General features: G+C 33.4%; 1 protein-coding gene across 13 annotated transcripts in view; it reads left to right on the top strand.

Moving 5' to 3' along the window:
• The window catches only part of LOC138703364 (pecanex-like protein 1), a 255,059-nt gene that overhangs the window by 13,876 nt on the left and 220,390 nt on the right, over nucleotides 1-20,793 (top strand). For all 13 annotated transcript variants that reach the window (XR_011333137.1, XR_011333138.1, XM_069831164.1 and 10 more), the window contains exon 3: nucleotides 989-1,188. Coding sequence is in view for 11 of the 13 variants with exons in the window: in XM_069831164.1 (XP_069687265.1) it covers nucleotides 989-1,188 (200 nt within the window). In the remaining 2 variants the exon portion in view is untranslated. The remainder of the gene's footprint in view (nucleotides 1-988; nucleotides 1,189-20,793) is intronic.

The following is a 20,793-nucleotide window of genomic DNA, read 5'->3' on the forward strand; positions in this document are numbered from 1 at the left end:
TTGTAGATGTTGTTCGTGAAAACGGTGTGGATTTTCACTGTCTCAGTAACGATTGTTTGAGTGTTCACGTAACCACTGAGGAAGAACCATGCTTCGTCACTGTAAAAAATTAAGGTGGGATCAAGTAGTCCATCATACACTGATTGTTGGAACCACATGCAAAACTGAAGTTCACTCTGATAATCGAGTTCCATTAAACTCTGAACTACAAGAATTTTGTAAGGTTTTAATTTTAATTGTTTCATACCTTTTATTACTGAAGACTGTGATACCCCTACCAGCTGAGCTACACGGTGGGATGATTTGTAGGACTTCTCTCTAGTCGGTGGCCAGTTTCATCTAACATCTCCTCAGTGAGAATACGCTTCACACATGTTCGTTTCTTACCCAATACTAATCCAGTTGTACGAAATTTCTTCATTAAATTGTAAATCATTGCTCTGGGAAATTAGGGAATGACTGATGGAAGTTTGTTACATTTGTTCTCCAAGATTCATATTTCACAAAGTTGTAAATAAACACTCGTTCAAGGCTATATTTCATAATGGACACACTACTGCACTCTAAATGTACAGTATACAGCTGCCACCCTCACAGAGTGAACATGTTTATGTAACTAAACACGAAACTTACATGAGCAAGAGATCTGATCACTGCGATGGCACAACAGTTACTACGCATATGTTTTTTTTCGGGGTTTTTCCTCAACCCAATAGTCTACATCCTCTGAAGAGACCTCTTTACAACTGAGGTTGGAATGAGTCATACATCCCAATTCCATGATAGTTCAATGATGATGACAACGACGGTGGTAGTGACATCATTTGATCATGTCACTGGGAAAATTCTTATCACTAACAGCCATTGTAGCAGTGTTCACTGACACTGAGTATTAATCACAGTTCAGTGAGTTATTAGGGAAATTATTAAATAACGATGCAGTATTAATTAGGATTTTATTAAATCTGTGGGATCTGTTGCATTGCAGAGAGGAGGAAGGCATTGAACTTCAAGTGTTGAGCAGCAAGCGATCTAGTGAGACTCCTCCTGTTGGCTGCAGTTCACGTAATTCATATATTGAACCACAACAAGGAGCTGGCACTGATGTGGATAGTATCAACTCCTCAGAGTATCCAAATAGAGAATCAGTTGAGGATGTAACTTTCAAAAATGGAAGCAGTACAATAGGTAAGTGAAATGATAGACTTTGTCCTTGTTTTAGAATTATGAGTATATACTAATGAAAATTACAAAAAAAATGTAAGATTTTAATATTCTACAAGAGTAATTTCTATTCCATTCTTATCAACTGTGCTAACTTTTTCATTATTTGTTTGCAACTTGGTAATATCTTTTATCGTCATTGTAATAGTCTTCTTTGGTAGTTATTAATTGGCAGAATTGTATTATCTATACTAATAATAAATCTGTAGCCAAAATCTTTCTGGTAATTTTTGATTTTCCAAAAATAATTGGTGTTAACAATAATAATTAATCATCCTGAAACCGAAAATCGCTTTTTTGAAATTTTTGTTTGTATGTCTGTCTGGATGTTTGTTACCTTTTTACGCAATAATGGCTGAACCGATTTATATGAAAATTGGAATATAAATTAAGTTCTTTGTAACTTAGATTTAGGCAATATGGGATTCAAGATTCTTTATTTAAAAGGGGGGTTATAAGGGGGCTTGAATTAAATAAGTCGAATTATCTCCCTTATTATTAATTTTTGTGAAAAATGTTGCATAACAAAAGTTTCTTTAAAAATGATTTCCGATACGTTTCATTCCAAGCAAAATTTTGATGGGACCAAATTGCACCAAAAACGGATGTTCTCTGAACCAAATGATATTTTAATTATTTGCAAGTAATAACAATTAAGAAATATGTTAAAGGAATTATCATTGCACTAAATGAGTGGTCTCTGGACCAAAATGATCGCATTTTAATTATTTAAATACAATTTAAATTAAGTGACATATTAAATGATTTAGCCTTCTATCAAACACGAATGTTCCCTGGACCAGATGTCCTATTTTAATTATGTAATTACTTTATATTAATTTCTAACAAGTGCAGCGGAGCACATGGATACAGCTAGTAATAATAATAGTTTTATTTTCCCTGGCAGAGTTAAGGCCATCAGGCCTTCTCTTCCACTCAACCAGGATCAAAGCATATACAGGAATATACCTTCAAATGAGGTGAAATCGGGCAGATTTAGCATACCTTGAACTGGTTATTCATGGTGTTCTGAAATTTTGATTTAGTAATATTGTATATCATGGGGGAAATATTTTAGGTATGTAGTTGTCAAAGAAATTAATATTAATAGTAATCAGATAATTAAAAAAAAAATAATTTAAAGTGTCCAGTGTCACCCCATGTAGCGGGGTGATTTTGGACACTCATACCTTTTCAATGTAGAAGTAAACACTGAAATACTGAAATCAGAAGTAAACACTGAAATACTGAAACAATTGTCTTTAGAGACAATTAATATTAGGTACTCTCCACAAAACTGGCTTCATTTATACACCGACGGATCCTTGATCTCCAGAGAACAAGGTGCCGGTGCAGGTGTTACGTGCTGTCTCTTCTCACTTTATAGATCTCTTGGATGTGGAACAACAAGTTTTGACGGTGAAATCATTGCAATAAGTGAATGTCTCAGGAATATTCTATGCCACATCAATAAATTTAGGAATGCAGTTATATTGTCAGACTCCAAAGCAGCTATTCTATCAATCGTCTCTAAACACACACCTTCATCTCAAACAGCAGAAATAACTAAAATGCTCTCTCAATTAATATCACTCAATAAAAGAATTGTATTCCAATGGATACCATCCCATTGTAGAATCCTGGGAAACGAGAATGCGGATACTTTAGCAAAGAAGGGCAGCACTGCTACTTACAGACCTGTTACTAAATCTACGTATTACTCTGTGAAGAGATTTATTAAATCTACATACTTAGACTTCAACAAACAAAATTTGATAACTGAATCCCAAGGGAAAAAAATGGAACTCTCTGCATCAAAATCCACAGTTAATTCCCGATTTACCACGAAAATCGTCTGTAGCTGCATTTAGATTGGCAACAGGCCATGATTGTTTGGCCAAACACTTGCATAGAATTGGAATATATCAGTCCCCTAACTGCCCATTGTGCAACTCAAACCGAGAAATGGATTCGGAACACCTCAAAATCTGTGCTTCAGTGGCTGGTCATGATAATATCTTTGAAAAATATTGGAGTGCAAGAGGTTAAATGACTTTATTGTCAAACGCCTGGCATTAGAAAACAACAACAACTTTTTCAATGTCCATCCGAAATTGCTCCTTCATGAGGTGAAATCGGACAGTAAAATGACTTCTAAAAAAATATTATTATTGTTAAACTTTCAGTTAAAGATTTTTGCTTTAAATAGTCATTATTATCCTTGCATTTCTTACATGTTGTTACAATATTAATACAATTATTAAGACCTCAACAGAAATCGATATTACAATGTATGAAAGAAAATCTATGTTTTCTAATATTTTCAACTTATTTTACAAACTTTTTCATGGAAAATAAAAACCTTCCCTTTTCTTCCTGCGGTTTTTTTTAAAGGACTTTGGCAATATTTTCTTTTGGAACTCTGTCTTCATCATCAACAGCAGTAAAAACAAATACAGACTAGACTGTTGCAGTACGACCACAGAAATTTCATTTCTACATCCTTCGCTCCTACATCTAATACAACACCAACATACTTTCTTGTCTTCATATTCATAATTCGCCACTACAAAAGCTTCTATTGTCAGTACACCTTCCTGTGGCTGTTCTTCAGGTCCTTTTTCCTCCTATTCCTGTTCCAAAACACTGATTTCAGCTTCTTCTTGTCCTTCAGTTTCTCGTTCTGCCATATCTCGACCCAGTACAGATTTTCCAGGTAAGAAGTTTATTCTTCTTCTTTTCTTCTTCTTCGTCCTTGGCTACCACTGCTTGCTGTGTCATATCTAGCATGTTTTAACCTTTCTTCAAAGCTGCTGAACGAACAATTGTTGCTTTCTTCCTGATCATTGTCACTGTCCAGAAGCTTACTTAAAACATGTTCTGGGTCGAAAGGAATTAACCCAGTTGATTCAAAGGGCTTCTTGATATTTCCCTGCTGTTTTGTAGATATTTCATTCAAGGTCCGCTTAAAGACAATGTTCCTCTTGTGTATTTCTTCCAGTCACGCAAAACTTTCTTCGGGTCGTAATTTCTCTTACATGAACTCCAAGCTGTGTCTTGTATTTACATGGCATCATCTGATATCACCCCACACTGATACAGTCACAGAAGTTACCGCTCTTACAACAGATGAGTGACTGCATAGAAAACCAATAACTATCGCACAAGATTGACAATAGGTTAAAGAAAGATGTGATTTATTTCAGCGTAATTTTATGTCAACAATGTACACGACAAAGAAGCAACTAAATTACCTAAGTAAAATCCTACAGAAGTAACAATTTTAATTATTAACGCTGTCTGGCTACTAGACATTCATTGTAGACATACACACATTTTAATTTAATCGGCAAGCTCTCTTGTTAGACCCTACAAAAATTTGGGTAAAAAATCTATCATTATACAGTTTTTATATTTGCTTAAATAAAATCATATAAAATTGTCCGAAGTCACCCTGGAGTCAGATTTCACCCCGTATGATGGTACTGGTATACTTAACTTAAAAATGGTAATAATAATGAACATCCTGTATGATGGTACTGGTATACTTAACTTAAAAATGGTAATAATAATGAAAAAGATTGAATACATATGAATATCAATCACAAATAGGAAAATACATTCCGGTATACAAGTATTAACTTAAAAAATAAATAAAATAAAATAAAGAATTAATAATATGGATATAATCATTCAACTAAAGGAATAGTACAATTAGTATAATCAGTATGATTTACATTGAAACAATGACAATTACATAGATATTAATGTTAATGGAAAAAATAAAGTAATGGCTGTATTAAAAATAATTATAACAATTAAAATAAGCATTTGAAATGTGGATATGGAGAAGAATGGAACGTGTGAAGTAGACAAATAGAATAAGAAATGAAGCTGTTTTGGAAAGAGTGGGTGAAAAAAGAATGATGCTGAAACTGATCAGGAAGAGGAAAAGGAATTGATTGGATCACTGGCTGAGAAGAAACTGCATAGTGCACTGGAAGGAATGGTGAACGGGAGAAGAGTTTGGGGCAGAAGAAGATATCAGATGATAGAAGACATTAAGATATATGGATCATATGCAGAGACAAGAAAGAAGGCAGAAAATAGGAAATACTGGAGAAAATTGGGTTTGCAGTGAAAGACCTGCCCTTGGACAGAACACTAAATGAATGAATGAACAATTAAAAAAAATATATGTTTATCTTCAAGAAACTAATTCTGTGCATATAAAATATTTCGAAATAACCTAATTCTAAATGATGGACTAAGACTACCCCTGATTTCTAGCGGCAGCTATTATCTATGTGATGATATTATTAATTTTTGTTCCTACAGAAAATTCTCTGTTGCGGTTATTTCATTCCTCCTCCTCCTCCTCCTCTTCTTCTTCTTCTTCCTGTCACGTATTAAGCCTGGTGGCCTGTTTCGTTCTCACTGCATCATTTCAGTGGACAGCCCAAAGATGGTTATTTCATTAATAATGGAAAAAAATTCGCTCTGGTGTTGGGAATCGAACTCAGGACCCTCAGTTCTACGTACTGGGTGCTCTGCCACTGAGTTACGCTGAGGCTCAATCCATGGCACCAGATTGAATTCTTCTCCTTTGGTTTCTTTCCCTCTACTCCATGTTCGACATACATTCTTATCATACAAGAGCGCACTCATTTGAGTGACTTGGGCAGCCGGGAACCAACAGTTATGTACTATTAGACGAATGATCTGTGTGATGATATTATTAATTTTTGTTCCTACGGCGTGAAGGTTAAATATCCAGTCGAAGTTCTTGTGTTCATTGCTCTGATCTTGTATCATTTTTAAAACTCAATTTTTTTTTTTTTTTAAGATAAGGTTAGGCCATTTTAGCGCACTTGTCTTCAGTTGTCAAGTAGAGATTAGTATATCTGAAAATGAAGGGTTTGGCACTTTAATTTGAAACTTTTATGTTAAAACTGACGTTTAAATATTTTAAAATTATGTTTTACTCAGTAAATTATTACTTTACTTTAAATTCAGTTGTGTTTAGAATTGGATAAGGAGGCTTATTTTGTCGATGTTGAATTTTTAAATAAATGACAGTAAAAATACCATCTTTTTTAAACATCACCATAACCACAACCACTACTACAATCGTTGTCATTGCCTTTATCATCAATCACCACCATCACCACCACAGCTCACATCGTGAGGTAGTTTCAGCTTTAAAGAAATTGTACCTTTCTTCCTCCTCTAATTTCTGAATCCATGTTTTAGGATTCTTAATTCCCAACTTACAAGGGAATTGATAATTGAACACAAATTGAAACCTTCCTTCAGACTGTGGACGCAAATGTTAGATCTTCATAGGAGATACAAAAAAAAAAAAAAGCTTTCCACACTAACTTTAAGGATATGAAAAGAAATTTGATAACACAATCTCAAGGGGAAAAAAGGAACTCTCTGCACCATAATTCACAGTTAATTCCCGATTTACCACGCAAATCGTCTGTAACTACATTTAGATTGGCAACAGGCCGTGACTGTTTGGCCAAACACCTGCATGGAATTGGAATTAATCAGTCCCCTAACTGCCCATTGTGCAACTCAAACCAAGAAATGGATTCGGAACACCTCAAAATCTGTGCTTCAGTGGCTGACCATGACAATATGTTTGAAAAATATTGGAGTCCAAGAGGTCAAATGACTATTGTCAAACGTCTGGCATTAGAAAACAACAACTTTAAATGTTGCATTAAGAAGTAATGGCACATGCTTGAAGAGAGAGTAGTTGAATTGTTATTCTCTGTTTGTGCCTATGCTGTAACGTGACATGCAACATGATCTTGCACACAGTGGGCTTTACCAGCTGAGTGAGAACTGTCTAATCACGAGAGTCCAACGTTTGGTTACCTAGAGTCACCAAGCAACTTGCAACATTGTAGCTGCGTATGGGGTATAGGTCAGTGTCACTGAACCCCAGACACACAGTTCATATCTGCCTTCAGTGAGTAAGGCAGTCAACATGCTGAAACTAAACAAGATGCAAGTAATCAGTGTAAATAGTTTTGTTTTTACTCTGTTTTATTGTATTATTGTAATTTCCAACATTCATTTATTGGTAGATGTATGTATACATACATAGGCTGTGTTCAGTTACAATGTTCACGTGTAAAACAAGTATTCATAATTAATTCCTACAATTTGGCATTACAGACTGTAATATATGGAGACAAAAAAATTCACAAACATTTCTAAGTGAACAAAAGTTGAAATATCAGGGTCGAAATATATTTTATATATTTCAATATATTTCTCCAGAGAACAAGGTGCCGGTGCAGGTGTTACGTGCTGTCTCTTCTCACTTTATAGATCTCTTGGTTATGGAACAACAAGTTTTGTTGGTGAAATCATTGCAATAAGTGAAAGTCTCGGGAATATTCTATGCCACATCAATAAATTTAGGAATGCAGTTATATTGTCAGACTCCAAAGCAGCTATTCTATCAATCGTCTCTAAGCACACACCTTCATCTCAAACAGCAGAAATAACTAAAATGCTCTCTCAATTAATATCACTCAATAAAAGAATTGTATTCCAATGGATACCATCCCATTGTGGAATCCTGGGAAACGAGAATGCAGATGCTTTAGCAAAGAAGGGCAGCCTGTTACTAAATCTACGTATTACTCTGTGAAGAGATTTATTAAATCTACATACTTAGACTTCAACAAACAAAATTTGATAACTGAATCCCAAGGGAAAAAAATGGAACTCTCTGCATCAAAATCCACAGTTAATTCCCTATTTACCACGAAAATCGTCTGTAGCTGCATTTAGATTGGCAACAGGCCATGATTGTTCGGCCAAACACCTGCATAGAATTGGAATATATCAGTCCCCTAACTGCCCATTGTGCAATTCAAACCAAGAAATGGATTCGGAACACCTCAAATTCGGTGCTTCAGTTGCTGGTCATGATAATATCTTTGAAAAATATTGGAGTGCAAGAGGTCAAATGACTTTATTGTCAAACACCTGGCATTGGAAAACAACAACATATTTCATTATTAACTAATTTTCATTTGTGAATATTCAAATTTCAATCCTTTCAATAATTTGTCATATCATTTGCTTTTAAACTGATTTTTACTTTGATAAAATATAGGCCTATCTATTTGTTTTAAAAAATCCTATTTAAATATTCAGAACTTTATATAAAGGAGAAAAATAATGAACATTGGATTTTACTTTTTGGATGAATAATATATAATATTATGAAACAGAAAGTTGTAGAATTTAGATGTATTTTACTTATTGCCAAAGTAACCTTCTTTTGCCCATAAGGTGGCTTTAGTTTGTTATTAAATCCTCGTGACAGTATATTTTGTATGTGAGTACTATTCTCATTGTTAGTGTCTATACGAATAAGCAGATGTAAACACACAAATCGAAGCATTGAACAGGTCTGACTCACAGAACGAAGCTAGTATGTATGATCCATGTATACTTAACTTGTACTGAAAGTAACCAAATGCAGGACTCTGCTAATCACGACCAGAGAATAACACACTTTTATTCGAGTTTTAATGTCGTAACCATAAACTTAGTATGGGGAGCTAATTTTTGTATTTGTCTGTAAGCTATGGATATCTAACAATGTGCACTGTTTGAGGTGGGAGATTTCAATATGAGCTCATTAGTAGAGAACAGCTTTCTAGGTACTAAAAGTTAAAAATGGCAATGAGTATACTTGAGTGAATATGATGTCTGTTTGAACCGTATTGAGACCTTGTTCATAACCCTCTGAAATCTAACAGAGAAGAGCTGGATCACAAAGACTAGAGAATGAATCTAGTGAAACATGCTTGCTGTTTGTAAATAATGATTGAGACTGTTTATTTGAACTTAAGTTTGAAAAACGAGCACTACCTACTGCAGCCACTCTCAAGTCTTAATGTCAGCAGAAGCTGTAGCCAATGATATTGAAGGGCTTTAACTTCAATTAAATAACTAACACAGGCTTTCATTATTTGCTACAATTGACTACAATATTCAAACCCAGTTGTATTATTTAGACTACAAGGGGATATTTCTTGCTCTTTTATAACTATAGCTATACTCAGCACAACATATAGTGACGTACTAAAAATCCAAAATGGCCGTACTTCAGTCTTACCAACTTTGAACGTAAAGCACTAATATTAATTCTTTTCAATAAATTGAACAAATTGTCAGTGGAGAGCATTTAAAAATTGTGGATCAGAATGAAACAAACTCTGAAAAAAAGTAAAACAATTTATGCCACGAAAGATGGTATTATGTGCCGTAAATAAAATTTGAATAACAATTTAAATGGTCATGTCTTAAAAAAATATTCTTAAAACTACATTACATTCATCACTATTATTTTCCATTTCTTTTGCTGCACATATTCCTCTTTAATAGATATAGATACGTATGTATAAATATAATTAAAAAGTACAATGAGAAAAGTGAAATTTTATTTTTAACTAACCAAGTAATGAAAATTTAAAAATCATGCTTACTTTTCACGACCAATCTCTATACAAAAAGAATTAAACTTTAATTTTGTATACTAAGGATTTGTTTCAACCAAATGAAAGGACAACTTAAGTATTTTTATTATTTCAGGATTAATGGAGAAGGGTGATGTAATTATTATATTGTTGTATAACATTATGGAATGCTGACAAGTTGATATATTGAATCAGCATTACACAATTTTAATATCCCGACTTTTGCCTCAGGACTAAGGGAATGCTTCGACAAAGGACAGATTGAAAATAACTTTATTTTATTTCTTCATTATACAAATTTAACATAAATCACAGTTAGGCAACAACAAAAATACACAATGAACAATCAACTGTATTATTTTCTGTGTAACAGCACACTTACTTTATTTTTCTGAAAAATACAAAGTGATATAAAAAGAAAATAACTATGGTTTTGGATAGACATATTATGTTTGCTCCAGCATTTGCATCAGCCATAATTCTTAAATTAGTCATTATATTACCAAATTTCCAGACGTCCTCTTCCTTAACCAACCTCTTGATAATGTTTGGTGGCATCATGGGATCCTTTGAGACTAAAAGAAAGACAGAATTTGATTTAACACAGAAACTGTCAATGTTAAAAAGGGATCTGTGCATTTTTAATATAAGAAAGTAATTACACATAGCCCCATTTAACAATAACTGAATTAATTTTTAGTAGAATTATAGTGGACATTATGGTGACAACACTGGACTGGACAATTAATCATGTAAATATCAGTAGAAAACGGGGGGGAGGAATTAAAACTAAAATAAAAAATATATTATGTTGTACACAGAGTGAAAATTAATACTGCATAAATAACATTGTACCGGTATCTAAAATATGACATCAGGCTTTGAAACAGAAATATTGAAAATAACTTTCAGTGCAATCTAGCTCAAGGATCTGGCAAGTTTTGTAGCAAAATACTACCCTCACAGAATTCTTTGCTTCTGAAGGTACACAAATCTAACTATATCATATTTCGTGAAAAAAATAGTGGTACTGATATAAGACATCATATTATCAGACACTTTCACTTTTCTCTGAATTAATGGTGGCCTCTGATATGCCTGTCTAGGTGGAAGTCATTGTGCAAAATGTTAACCCTCATGGCATGGATGTCAGAGAGGTTGGTGTATATGAGAGACCAACAAAATAAGCCTCACTGGCTTCTTGAAACACCACGATAGCTAATCCCTGGAAGGGAAACTCTATCGTTAAGTCCTAAGCAACAGAAAAAACACAATTTGAATTTATCAATGATGAGATCGTCTAGCATCCTTGTATTTGAATGTACAGCAATCTATCTGTAGGCATGTCATATTTTGTTAAAAAATTAGTGGGTTTTGATATGAGGTGTCTGATCATCAGAGATATTTTCACTTTTCTTAAATTAGTGGTGGCCTCTGATGCACTTGTCCTGCTGTATGTCGTGCAAAATGGTAACCCTCATGGCCTGGATGGTGGAGAGGTTGGTGTATCGAAAACCAGCCTCCTATGACACACCTTGGGCAATGATTGTGTTGATAAATTGGTCTACACAACTCGCTTCATATGGCTGAATGACAAATAGTCAATTAACCACCAATTGGGGGGGGGGGGGATTACTTATGAATTACTTACATTTAGAGAATCACCTTTCCAAGTGTTGTTTATTCCTGTTTGCATTGTCTGGCAATGGTAGCTCCATTCTGTTTCAGTCATGTCTACAAAATTCACATTTAAACATAAATAATGCAATTTAACATCACAGTTCATTACTCAGATTCTACAGAAATTATATTTACCATTAACTGATCTCGTCTCCTTTTGTTGTGGGTTTGTATTCTGCAATTTTATTGTGGTAGAAAGCATTATCCATAACAATAATCGAAGGACCTAAATTTTTCAACCCAACAATAAGCTACCTTTCCACCCACTTCTGGATTGTATTCATGGCACCATAGTAATCTTGACCAGTCTTCAAATTGGATGCAAAAAGTTAAATCTGCATCTATAAAAGAGACAAGATATTTAGATTCTAGATAGAACACATAATAAAAGTTACTACACTATATATAGTTTAATAGTATTGTAGTTATATTACCAGGTTCCAGCTTGTACACTGACCAGTCTTCCTTCCACAGCAGGTCGATGCATAACTCCTTGAACCTTACCACCAACGATACTGGTTTGCTCCATGAATGTGTTGCAGTCTATGAAATATACATGGAATTAATAATGTTACAACATTTATTCCCTTTACTATCTTAAAATATTGTAATAAAGCCTGTCATTCATAAAAATCCAAGTTTCATCCAGAAAAACAACAGACTTTGGACCCTCACTTTTCATATTTCTCACATATTCTCTTAAAATTAATATTTTTACTTTCTCTTACTAATGTGAGATTGCCCTCTTTTTTCAATTTAAACCACATTTCCTTCAAAATTGTCCTTAATGACGAACGTGATCCTTCAAATGAAGTATGTATCATAGTTTGCTGTTACATGGCCCAGTACCAGCATGGCTGTTATTCTTTTTCCTGAACAGGAATGAAAATAGTACCGGTAGTGATAAATAAGAAGTAATTATAAGAGTAAAGTCTACAGTCTTCTAACTTATTAAAATTAAAAAAAAAAAAAAAAATGTTACTGCCATAATTTTCTTCATCTCGATTCGGTTTATCATATACAAATCTTGCAATGACTTCCTTGGAAAAATTATCTGATGCCAGTTATAGATTGTGGATATTTCTTGTTTTTCCCTGGTGTAGACAGCATATGCCTCTTTTCAGATTTGGTAATAATTATTTCTACTGCATTCTATGAATGCTGTGATAAAAGTATGGAGATTATATATTTTATTTACAGTATTTACTTACAAATGGCTTTTAAGGAACCCAGAGGTTTTTGCTGTCCTCACATAAGCCCACCATTCGTCCCTATCCTGAACAATATTAATCCAGTCCCTAGCATCATATTCCACCTCCCTCAAAATATTATCCTCCCATCTACGTCTCGGCCTCTCCAAAGGTCTTCAATCTAACTCTATATGCATTTATGGACTCACTCATTCGTGCTACATACCCTGCCCACATCAAACGTCTGGATTTAATAATGTTAGGTGAAGAATATAATGCTTGCAGTTGTGCGTTGTGTAACTTTCTCCATTTTCCTGTAACTTCATCCCTCTTAGTCCCAAATATTTTCCTAAGAACCTTATACTCTAATACCCTTAACCTCTGTTCCCCTCTCAAAGTGAGAGTCCAATTTAATGCTTCTTATACATACATGCCTGTGGTGTAACAATATCTGGAACAAGTAAACATATAATATGCTACTTTTTAATTATTCCTATAGCCTTAAAGATTATGGTAATACATTGAAGTACTTGGGACAATAATAAAATATTCTTCTGCATTATTGAATACGTATTTTTTTTTTTACTTAATTTCTAACAAGAATATTTTTATACATACGAAAGGTTATCAGTGATGGGACTTTACTTTATTTGGGACTTGTATTTCTAAGTAAACTTAAAATTTTTCAAAATTCAGTTGCATGTAAACTCAACCACATGCATTAGTTTATCATGAAGTTGCATTAGATTAGGTTACAGAAAAGTCTTCGTATGTTAAATTATGTGTAAATATTTTTTAACACACTATCATGGATGCATCCTTATGGAATAAGATCTGTACTGATCCTGTCAAATATTATCTATAAAAACAGGTAGGCCTACTTACAAGAGATTTGCAATTCTTGCCATTAGAACCGCTTTGGTTTAACAGATATCTTCCTATTCTGCTTCAGCCTTCAGTTGTCTGTACATATTAACCACTGCTTATTGTAAGCTGCTCTGTAACGAAAGTATTTTCTTTCTTGATTTAGGCCTATAAGTTCTTCAGACTCTTTCCTTCTGGACATGTTATAACCTTAAAATAAAGTGATTATTGCATTTTAAAATATGAACTACAATTAACCTAATTTCAACCTTGATTTTATTCACTTTCATTAGACTGAATATTTGTAAGGTTATGTAAAATTATATTACGTAATTCTCAAAAATAACTGCACCATAGGAGAGATTGTTTTCCTTTGTTCCACTGACTTCTGTGAGATGATAACACATGGTTTTAGTTTGGAGCTATAAATACTTTCAACATAAAAGTCATTTGATACCTGTATATTCTAATGGATAATTGGAAGTTTTTATAACAGCAAACTAATAAACCACATGTTTATCATTATATACATCTCTCATAAGCCAGTGAAACATGCCTTCTTTGATGTAGCTTCTCTGGATAATACCTTATATTATGATAAAAATGTAATTGTTATATCATATAATTTATTTTTATATGGATAATGTTTTAAAGTTAAAATAATGCTCTTACCTCAGCAGAATCATCTGTAGGCCTAATTATAAATTTCACTATTCTAGAATATAAGTATGCCTATGTAATATAATATCTTAATACATACTAAATAACAGTGAATCTTAATACAACACAACATTCTAATATGTTAATTTATTGTAATATTGCAATATAATGCTCCAAAATTTCTACTTACCTAGAAACATACAATACTGGTAGTTCTGATAATAACAATAATTGCACCACAGAGTTGTATTATGTGATGTGATGGAAATAGTAACTTCACGTACAACTCGCAATTCCCGGAATATATTATATACATACTAGGTTCAAAAAGTTCCCGGAATTTGCTAGCATCATAGAAACAACGTACCTTAAACACTATTCTACAGCATTCCCTTCAAAATAGTTGCCTTCCGCAACAATACACTTTTGCCAACGCGTGTAGAGTTCCTGGAAGCAGGCCTGGAAGCCATTTTGTGAAACCCGTCTTAGTGCTCTCGTCGTGTTTGCGATAACCTCTTCAGCATTGAATCTCCGTCCTTTCAGATGACTTTTCAGACGGGGAAACAGAAAGTAATCAGGTGGTGAGAGATCAGGAGAGTATGGTGGGTGATCCAAAGCAGTTATGTTGTGCCTGGCAAGAAAATTCTTTACAATAATTGCGCGATCAGCAGGTGCATTGTCATGCATAAGGAACCAGTTGTTTTCTACCCACTTTTCTGGACGTTTCCTTCTCACTGCGTCCCAGAGGTGACGGAGGGTTTCTACGTACAATTCTTTCGTTACAGTACGACCTTCTGGAATGAACTCATGGTGCATGAGACCCTGAGAGTCGAAGAAAACTTCCAACATAACTTTGCTTTAAGTGTGCTTAAATGCGACAGGCTCATGTCAGTAGATTCACTGGCATGAAAAAGAACTCCTGCGGGACAAAATTCCGGCACATCCGGCGATGCTGATATAACCTCTGCAGTTGCGAGCGTCGTTAAATAAAACATAACATTTAAAATAACTCTGCCTTTGGAAGTGTCCCTAGGAAATTTTTGCTTCCGAGGAGATGTTTTCGATTTCCACTCAGATGACTGTCGTTTAGGGACTGGGTCGTACAAGTAGCACCAGTTTCATTTTGTTTAAGAAATCACCATTTTCACCAGCCATACTGATCATGTCCCCAGCAAAACACAGAACTTGATGTTTGTACTTTGCTCTGTGGACATAATTACAAAATGCGACGAACAAACGAAACACTATGATAAACAATTGCCTACAACTCAAAACCAATAATTGCCATTATCAACAAACTTTAAGGAAATGACATCATGAATGTTACCAACAAAACAAATGTATAATATCCCTTGTTATATATTAATACGAAAAATGGTAGTAAAATTCCGGGAACTTTTTGAACCTAGTAGTATATTATAATCGCGATATAAAATACACGCACAATATTACGTTTGAATAAATCTAATGAATTTTAAATCGAGTAGCGGTAGGCCTGAATAATAATTCCAAGTGTACCAACATAAGAACTACAAAATGACTAACTATCATGATATCTAGAACATGTGGGTGTTGAAGTAAGTGTTGCCAGTAGTGAAGTGAACCTGGGGGCTGCAAAAACACTAGATTTCAGCTGGTGATCACGTAATGGGGGAAAAATGTTGAAGTTGCATCTTAGTACCTCAAGATATGCTGTGCCGACAATAGTTGAAATATTAACTTTCAATACCTAAAAATTTGTTCATTGCCTATTAACAGTTCCCTTGTCAGTTGAAGTTGTTTTGTGTGTTTTCCTTCAGACTCCGTTAATAGAATCTCCTAGTAATCATTTTCGCCTATTATCTTCTCATTTGAGTGAAGAATTGGCAGAACGGAAAAAAATTCTCTGGCAGTGGGAGTCGAACCCGGGTTTCCAGCTTTACATGCTGGTGTTTTATCCACTAAGCCACACCGGATTCAAGTTCCGATGGCAAATTGAATCCCTCTCATTTTTAACTTCTACCTACTGTTTTCCCTTTCTCATTTGTGGTTAGTAATGTAAATTTTCTACGATTGGACTTAACAGGCAGTTTTTTTCAAGCATTTATTTAATATTTAACATTTATTCCAGATAACTGAAGTATGTTATAAAAGATTCCTTAGGGATTCTTCACCAGCATTTATACTTTCCAAATTAATATTTTAAATTATTCTCGTTAACTTAACATTTGAAAACATTTCATATTGTATATATCTCTTTTTTCAGAAATTGAAAGTTTTATATATCTTAATTTAATGTTATAATTGTTAAATTCATTGTTTAAACTATGTAATTGGTGCACAATTCTTTTGTATTCTGTGCCTCATGGTCAACTACAGTTCAGCAGCAGACGAAAATTATTAAATTTTATTAGTAGTATAACCTGTAACTTATGTAACTTAATAATTAAATGATTTTTGGGGAATTTTTACCAGATGTTCCAGATGAAGATAAAACAGAAAAGTTTTAAATGCATTCACGTTGGTATTGTTGACATGTTCTACTTTATAATAATATGAAAGACACTCTTTCAGCTTTTCCAATAACGGGACTGCCTCATTGGACAAAGCATAACTAACACACACAGTGGAAACAAAACAGATCACAAAAGAGAAATGTGGGGAATGAACAAAAAAGAGAAATTAAGGACAGGAAAGATAATAGCATACATATACTGCAACATTGTAACAGTACTGTAACATTCTTAATCATTATTCATTCCATCAAAGAAAAAGGACTCATTTTTTGTGAAAACATCGAAATAAGCTGTTGAAATATTTACACTAGGCCCTAATTGAAGCATCGGCTGGAACAACGTTGTAAGTTACAAAATTTTCATTCGGCGTGTTTTCATGTAATAATGTTGTATGTCATGTTACCTTGCTATACTCCTTGGCTTGCAACTGTCCATCACTGCAGTACGTGAAATTTGTCCACTCAAAATTTTGCTACCCTATAACAACAATGTTGTACATGTACACATTTCTGCAGCTCCTGTAAATTTTACCAAATGTAACTTATAACGTTGTTCCAGCCAACGCTTCAATTGTCAAATTAGGTTATTATTGATACTTTTGCTTAATATTTATATTGTTGTAGCATTCAATCAGTTTAAATAATTCAAATATTGATCTTTTGTTATTCTATATTGCTAATTTTCTCAATAAAATAATGGAACCAAATGGGTTAAGTTACAGTTTCATTGTGGTAAAGGTGTTATGTCACTTCAGTGTTAATTACTTCGCGCCATTTGATGAATATTGTGAATGAATGTATCATAAGCCAAATAAACATATATTTTGACAATTACAGCCAGTTTTCGTGTAAAAATATTTAAATCCTGATTTATGAGAAAGATAAAAACTTTGTTTTTGCTCTCCTGAAAAGTGAGTAATATTGACTTAACCTTCTTTACACGAGCACCCGCGAATTTCTGTTGGTTTGGTCCAAAAAATAAATTTTATTTCCCACTAAGGTGAGAGATTTTTATATGATTTTGTTATGTCTTGGGCCAAAATTACACTGTTTTATTCTTCTAGTAGTTTTACACCTTGGTTCTTCGAACGTTATTGTGTCATTCCATCTAGTGCAATAATTAAGAAAAAACTTCATAAGATTTTTCCGGTTTTTATGAAAATAAGTTAATAACAAAAAATGATATTATTGACTTATTTCTAAGATTTTAAATTCTGTAAAGCTCAAATTGGCTGGATAAAATAAAGATTTATTTAAACAAATTTTTATAATCCATTTCTGAAGTAAAATTAGTGGGTTCAAAATATTTTTCAAGATTTCTTCAATCCTAAAAATAGGCCTATACCTAGAACATTTCCAATACTCAGACCATAATACAGAAACAAAGATGTCCGCCACTGCGGTTCCACCATTTCCATGTATATAGACAGTTCCACCATATCCTTATGTCAAAATAGTTACATTTTTCGTATTTATTAAATTGAATTACAAAAATGGTGTCTTAAATAAACGTCCAGCATTAAATTATGAGTAATATTAGGTTCAATTTCAAAGGCAAGACAAGATACGTACGAGTAAAAACACATTGCTATAATGTTATGCACTTGACAATGCAAATTCAGCCTGAAAATAGTTTTCAATAAGTTGAAAATCATACCCTGAACTCCATGTAAGTTACTGCATTAAATGCAAACGTTCACTAATAGTTGTTGGGCATACAAAAGGATAACACATACCCAAAATTAATAACACATTTAAACAAGGTCAGCCAATATTACTACAGTACCACTGCTATTACTATTGGTAATAATAATAATAATAATAATAATAATAATAATAATAATAATAATAATAGTAATTCAGCTTATATTTTATATTTTTAATAGATGGATATTAATAACCTAGGGTTCTTGGCCTAATTCATCTTGAATTTAAATTCTTTTTGTTTTGTCACTTTTAGACTTGGTTTGAAATGTTTTCCCCTGTTCAACATCTTTGTATAGTTATTAATTATGGATTTCTTCTGCACTGTCATATTTCATACTAGCTGTACCCATGCTCTCTGCTGCACTTATTAGAAATAAATATAAAGTAATTACATAATTGAAATAGAACATTGGGTCGAGGGAACATTCATGTTTGATAGAAGAATAAATCGTTTAATATGCTACTTAATTTAAATTCTATTTAAATAATTAAAATGCTATCATTTTGGTCCAGAGACCACTCATTTGGTGCAAAGATAATTCGTTTAACATTTTTCTAAATTAGTCTTGAATGCATCCTTTAATAAATCACTCCAAATTAATAGAGTTCATTGTGTACGAAGATCATTGTTAAGTTAACCTTACTGTACATCTTTTTTTTTTTATTATTTTTTTAAGTTTTATTTTATTCATGCCGTAACATCTGTGGTCATGTCGCATGTTTAGAATGTGTGGGTATATCAGCAGGCCGTTTTTACTCTTGTTGAGTTCCTGTTTCTATTGTGTGTTGTAGATGGCTTGTGTTCATGTAACTGATTATAGACTTTGATTAATGTTTTTGGTATTGGTAATTGAGGCGGTAATGAATAATGGCATGTATCTTTCCAATCCGGCATTTGCCTTTATGACTAAGGGAAATTATGAAAAATCCCAGTCAGATTGGTCGGCCACGGGGTTTGAACCCAGGACCCCCAAATGTGTCTCAAATGCTACCGCCTGAGCCAACTCGCTCGGTTGTATATCATTGTTTATGCAAATAAAAAAATGAGGAACCCTACGTAAATATTATTTTAAGAAACACAGGAAACTAATATGGGTAAATTATGAGCGCAGGAACGGCATTTCATGACACCTTTTAAAAAACCTCAGCTCCAGTGATCTCTATGGTAAAATGAGTGTATAAAATTAGAGTATTTTATGTGGACTAAATAAAGTTGCAATAATTAAGTTATACAATATTTCGACAGAATATCAAGTTTTCTGTGTGTACAGATTTCTTTTCATCTCACCTCAGTCCTCATTTGTAGCATTACATCCATCTAGAGAAACTACACATTTCAAATAATGTAGGTTAATTAGCTTCTGAGATTACTTCATACAAACACACAAAATATTCTCTGTATATTAATATTGATAAATGTCAAGGCCGCCTTAAATAGACGGAGTCATTTGTTTTGATTTCATTGTAGCCATCACCGTCGTTCCTGCAATAACTCCTATGTCACATATCGATTTTCAGATTTTTGCTCTATTAGATAACTTAAATAGTGATGCAGCAAATAATACAATCTACTATATATAACTTAATTATATTTCTTTCTTTCGAAAATGTAAGAATTCACGATCTCCTATGCACTACTGGCATAGAATGAATAAATTTGTTTTTCTTCCTACTAAAAAATGTAATATTTTGCACATAGAAGTTACAGAATGACACTGTAATCTGAGGTGGTGGTGGAAATGTATTGTATTGTTATTTTAAAACTTTTGTATATCCTTAAATATCAGTCGTATCAAAATTTTTCCCCTGGATAAAACTTATCGGAAATCATTTTTAAAGAAACTTTTGTTACCCGGTATGTAACATTTTTCACAAAAATCAATAATAAGCTAGATATTTCGGTTTATTTAATTCAGGCCCCCTTATAACCCCCCCCCCCCCTTTTAAATAAAGTATTTTGAATGCCATATAGCCTAAAATCTAAGTTACAACGAACTTAATGTATGTTCCAATTTTCATCGAAATCCGTTCAGCCATTATCGTGTGAAAAGGTAACAAACATCCAGACAGACAGACAGACATACAAACAAAAATTTCAAAAAAGCGATTTTCGGTTTCAGGATGATTAATTATACATGTTAACACCAATTATTTTTAGAAAAGCGAAAATTACCAGAAAAATTCGCTTATTAGTATAGATTCAAATCAATCAAAACAATCTTCTTAATGTATCCAGCTGTTTGCTGACAACATAAAGTCCACTATAGTCCACTGTAGTCTATTCAGTTGTTTTTCACGAGAAATGAGGGGTATTTTGATCGGTGTTCATTATAGATGCCTGTTGCTAGTAGCTAGAGTTGGGGTGTAGTCAATATATACTGCAGGGCTGTGTCTTCTGCAACTGGTACTGATGATTTTAATTTACTTCTTTTGTGGTTTATGGATGGACGGTATAGAA

This window comes from Periplaneta americana, chromosome 7, assembly GCF_040183065.1.
Source record: "Periplaneta americana isolate PAMFEO1 chromosome 7, P.americana_PAMFEO1_priV1, whole genome shotgun sequence".
In the NCBI taxonomy this organism is placed as follows: domain Eukaryota; kingdom Metazoa; phylum Arthropoda; class Insecta; order Blattodea; family Blattidae; genus Periplaneta; species Periplaneta americana.